The sequence below is a fragment of the Austrofundulus limnaeus genome, unplaced genomic scaffold (assembly GCF_001266775.1).
Source record: "Austrofundulus limnaeus strain Quisiro unplaced genomic scaffold, Austrofundulus_limnaeus-1.0 Scaffold52, whole genome shotgun sequence".
Taxonomy (NCBI): domain Eukaryota; kingdom Metazoa; phylum Chordata; class Actinopteri; order Cyprinodontiformes; family Rivulidae; genus Austrofundulus; species Austrofundulus limnaeus.
The window spans coordinates 1,498,306-1,499,970 of record NW_013952454.1 but is presented as its reverse complement, the minus strand read 5'-3'; the positions used below and the strand labels follow the sequence as shown (position 1 = coordinate 1,499,970).

The window sequence follows — 1,665 nt, the reverse complement described above, 5'->3', positions numbered from 1 at the left end:
TTCCAGTGAAATATATTTATGTTTGTGGTTGTAATGTGACAAAATATGGAAAAGTTCAAGGGGTATGAATACTTTTGCAAACCACTGTAGATATTCCCTCTCCTCTTTAGTACAGAGGAAATTATGTTTGTGGTTAAGATGTTTTTTATTTTTTTGACCACAGAACAGTTTGCTAATTGATGTTCACCTATGACTTCTTCTTACATGATAGAGCTTTAATCTGCATTTGTGGACGGCACGACAAAGGTTTGTGCGCAGAACAGAATCAGATTGGTTTTTAATGCAGTGTCAGCGGAGTTCACATCCACATACTGATTTTCATCCTTGGCCTTTGCGCTCACAGATTTTATCCAGTTTTATTGACTTTTCAGATTACATTATGAACTGTAGATTATGGAGTACTCAAAGTTTTCCCAATTTTCTATTGAAGACCATTATTTTGAAATTGAGCCACTGAATTTATATGCAGGTTTAGCCCATCTTCTAAGAGTTTCACTCTCTCCAAAATGCTTATTTTAAATCCTGTCCTCTTGCTGATTTGTTGCCAATTAAACTAATTAGTTGCAAAATGCTTCTGCAGCTGTTTTTTATTCTCACCATTTACTTTCACAGCCTTTGTTGCCCCTTTTCCTACTTTTCTGCCATGAAATTCAAAATCACCTTATTTTAGTCTTTCTTCATTTAACATTTAATATGTTTGCTATATTCCATTATAAGTAAAATTTGGTGTTATAATATTTGCAAATCATTGCATTCAGTTTGTATTTACATTTTACACAATGTCCAAACTGTTTTAGATTTGGGGACAGAGAAAACCCACAGTGAGTCCCTTTGTCATAAAAAAAAACAAAACAGGCCACCCCAGCATCCCAGCAGTCTGCCTGTGTGTCTGTTCTGTCTCCTTGTCAAGGTTGCACACCATTTCTTGATGCACACCCCCTGGCAGGCCTCTAAATTTCAGCCAGCAGGCAGGTGGGTACTTTGTATCTAATTTTTGAGAAAATCCACTTTTGGCAGCGGAGAATATGGAGTGATTAATGGAGACTCTCACCTTTTGCCCAGGTCTTCCGATTTCTCCCTGACAACAACGAGATGCAGAGGAGGAACAACAAGGACAGCAGTCACTTAATGTACTTCCCAAATGCATTTCTCAGTCATGTGCAACAAGTCAAATAAATCAGCTAAAGCAGGTAAGAAAATTCAATTCTAATGGATGAGATCAACCGCTTACTTTTTCTCCTTTAGGCCCTTTTATTCCAGGTAATCCAGGTGGACCCTTATAAACACAAACAAATGTTGTTAATAAATCAAACAGATAGCTATCTAAATTATTTTTTATTGTGCACAACATCCATCCACAGAGTCATCCCTGCTTCTGTGGGAGCAGAGCAGCAGTTTCAATTAGCTAAAGGCTGACTGGTCCCTATTGATTTAAAAAGTGCCCTGTGGGTCTTTTTTGATATAAGGAACTGCTGCTGCGGTCCAGCCGGTAGTGCAGTATGGGGTGCCGTTTGAAAAGTTACACAGTCAAAAACTACCACCAATATTTTTGTTTTATTTAGCCTTTTATAAGAAAAAAAGAACAGATTCCTTTTTCAAAGTCAGTTTTTCACCAAATGATTCATACATTTATAAATGTCATAGTTTATAAACTAAATATTTAAC

At 36.8% G+C, this 1,665-nt stretch overlaps 1 protein-coding gene across 1 annotated transcript in view; it reads right to left on the bottom strand.

The window, feature by feature from the left end:
* colq (collagen-like tail subunit (single strand of homotrimer) of asymmetric acetylcholinesterase) overlaps positions 1 to 1,665 on the bottom strand; it is a 21,718-nt gene that overhangs the window by 14,462 nt on the left and 5,591 nt on the right. The window contains exons 4-5 of the mRNA XM_014008744.1: positions 1,232 to 1,276; positions 1,052 to 1,078 (exon numbers count right to left, since the gene is read on the bottom strand). Coding sequence (XP_013864198.1) covers positions 1,052 to 1,078; positions 1,232 to 1,276 — 72 coding nt within the window. The remainder of the gene's footprint in view (positions 1 to 1,051; positions 1,079 to 1,231; positions 1,277 to 1,665) is intronic.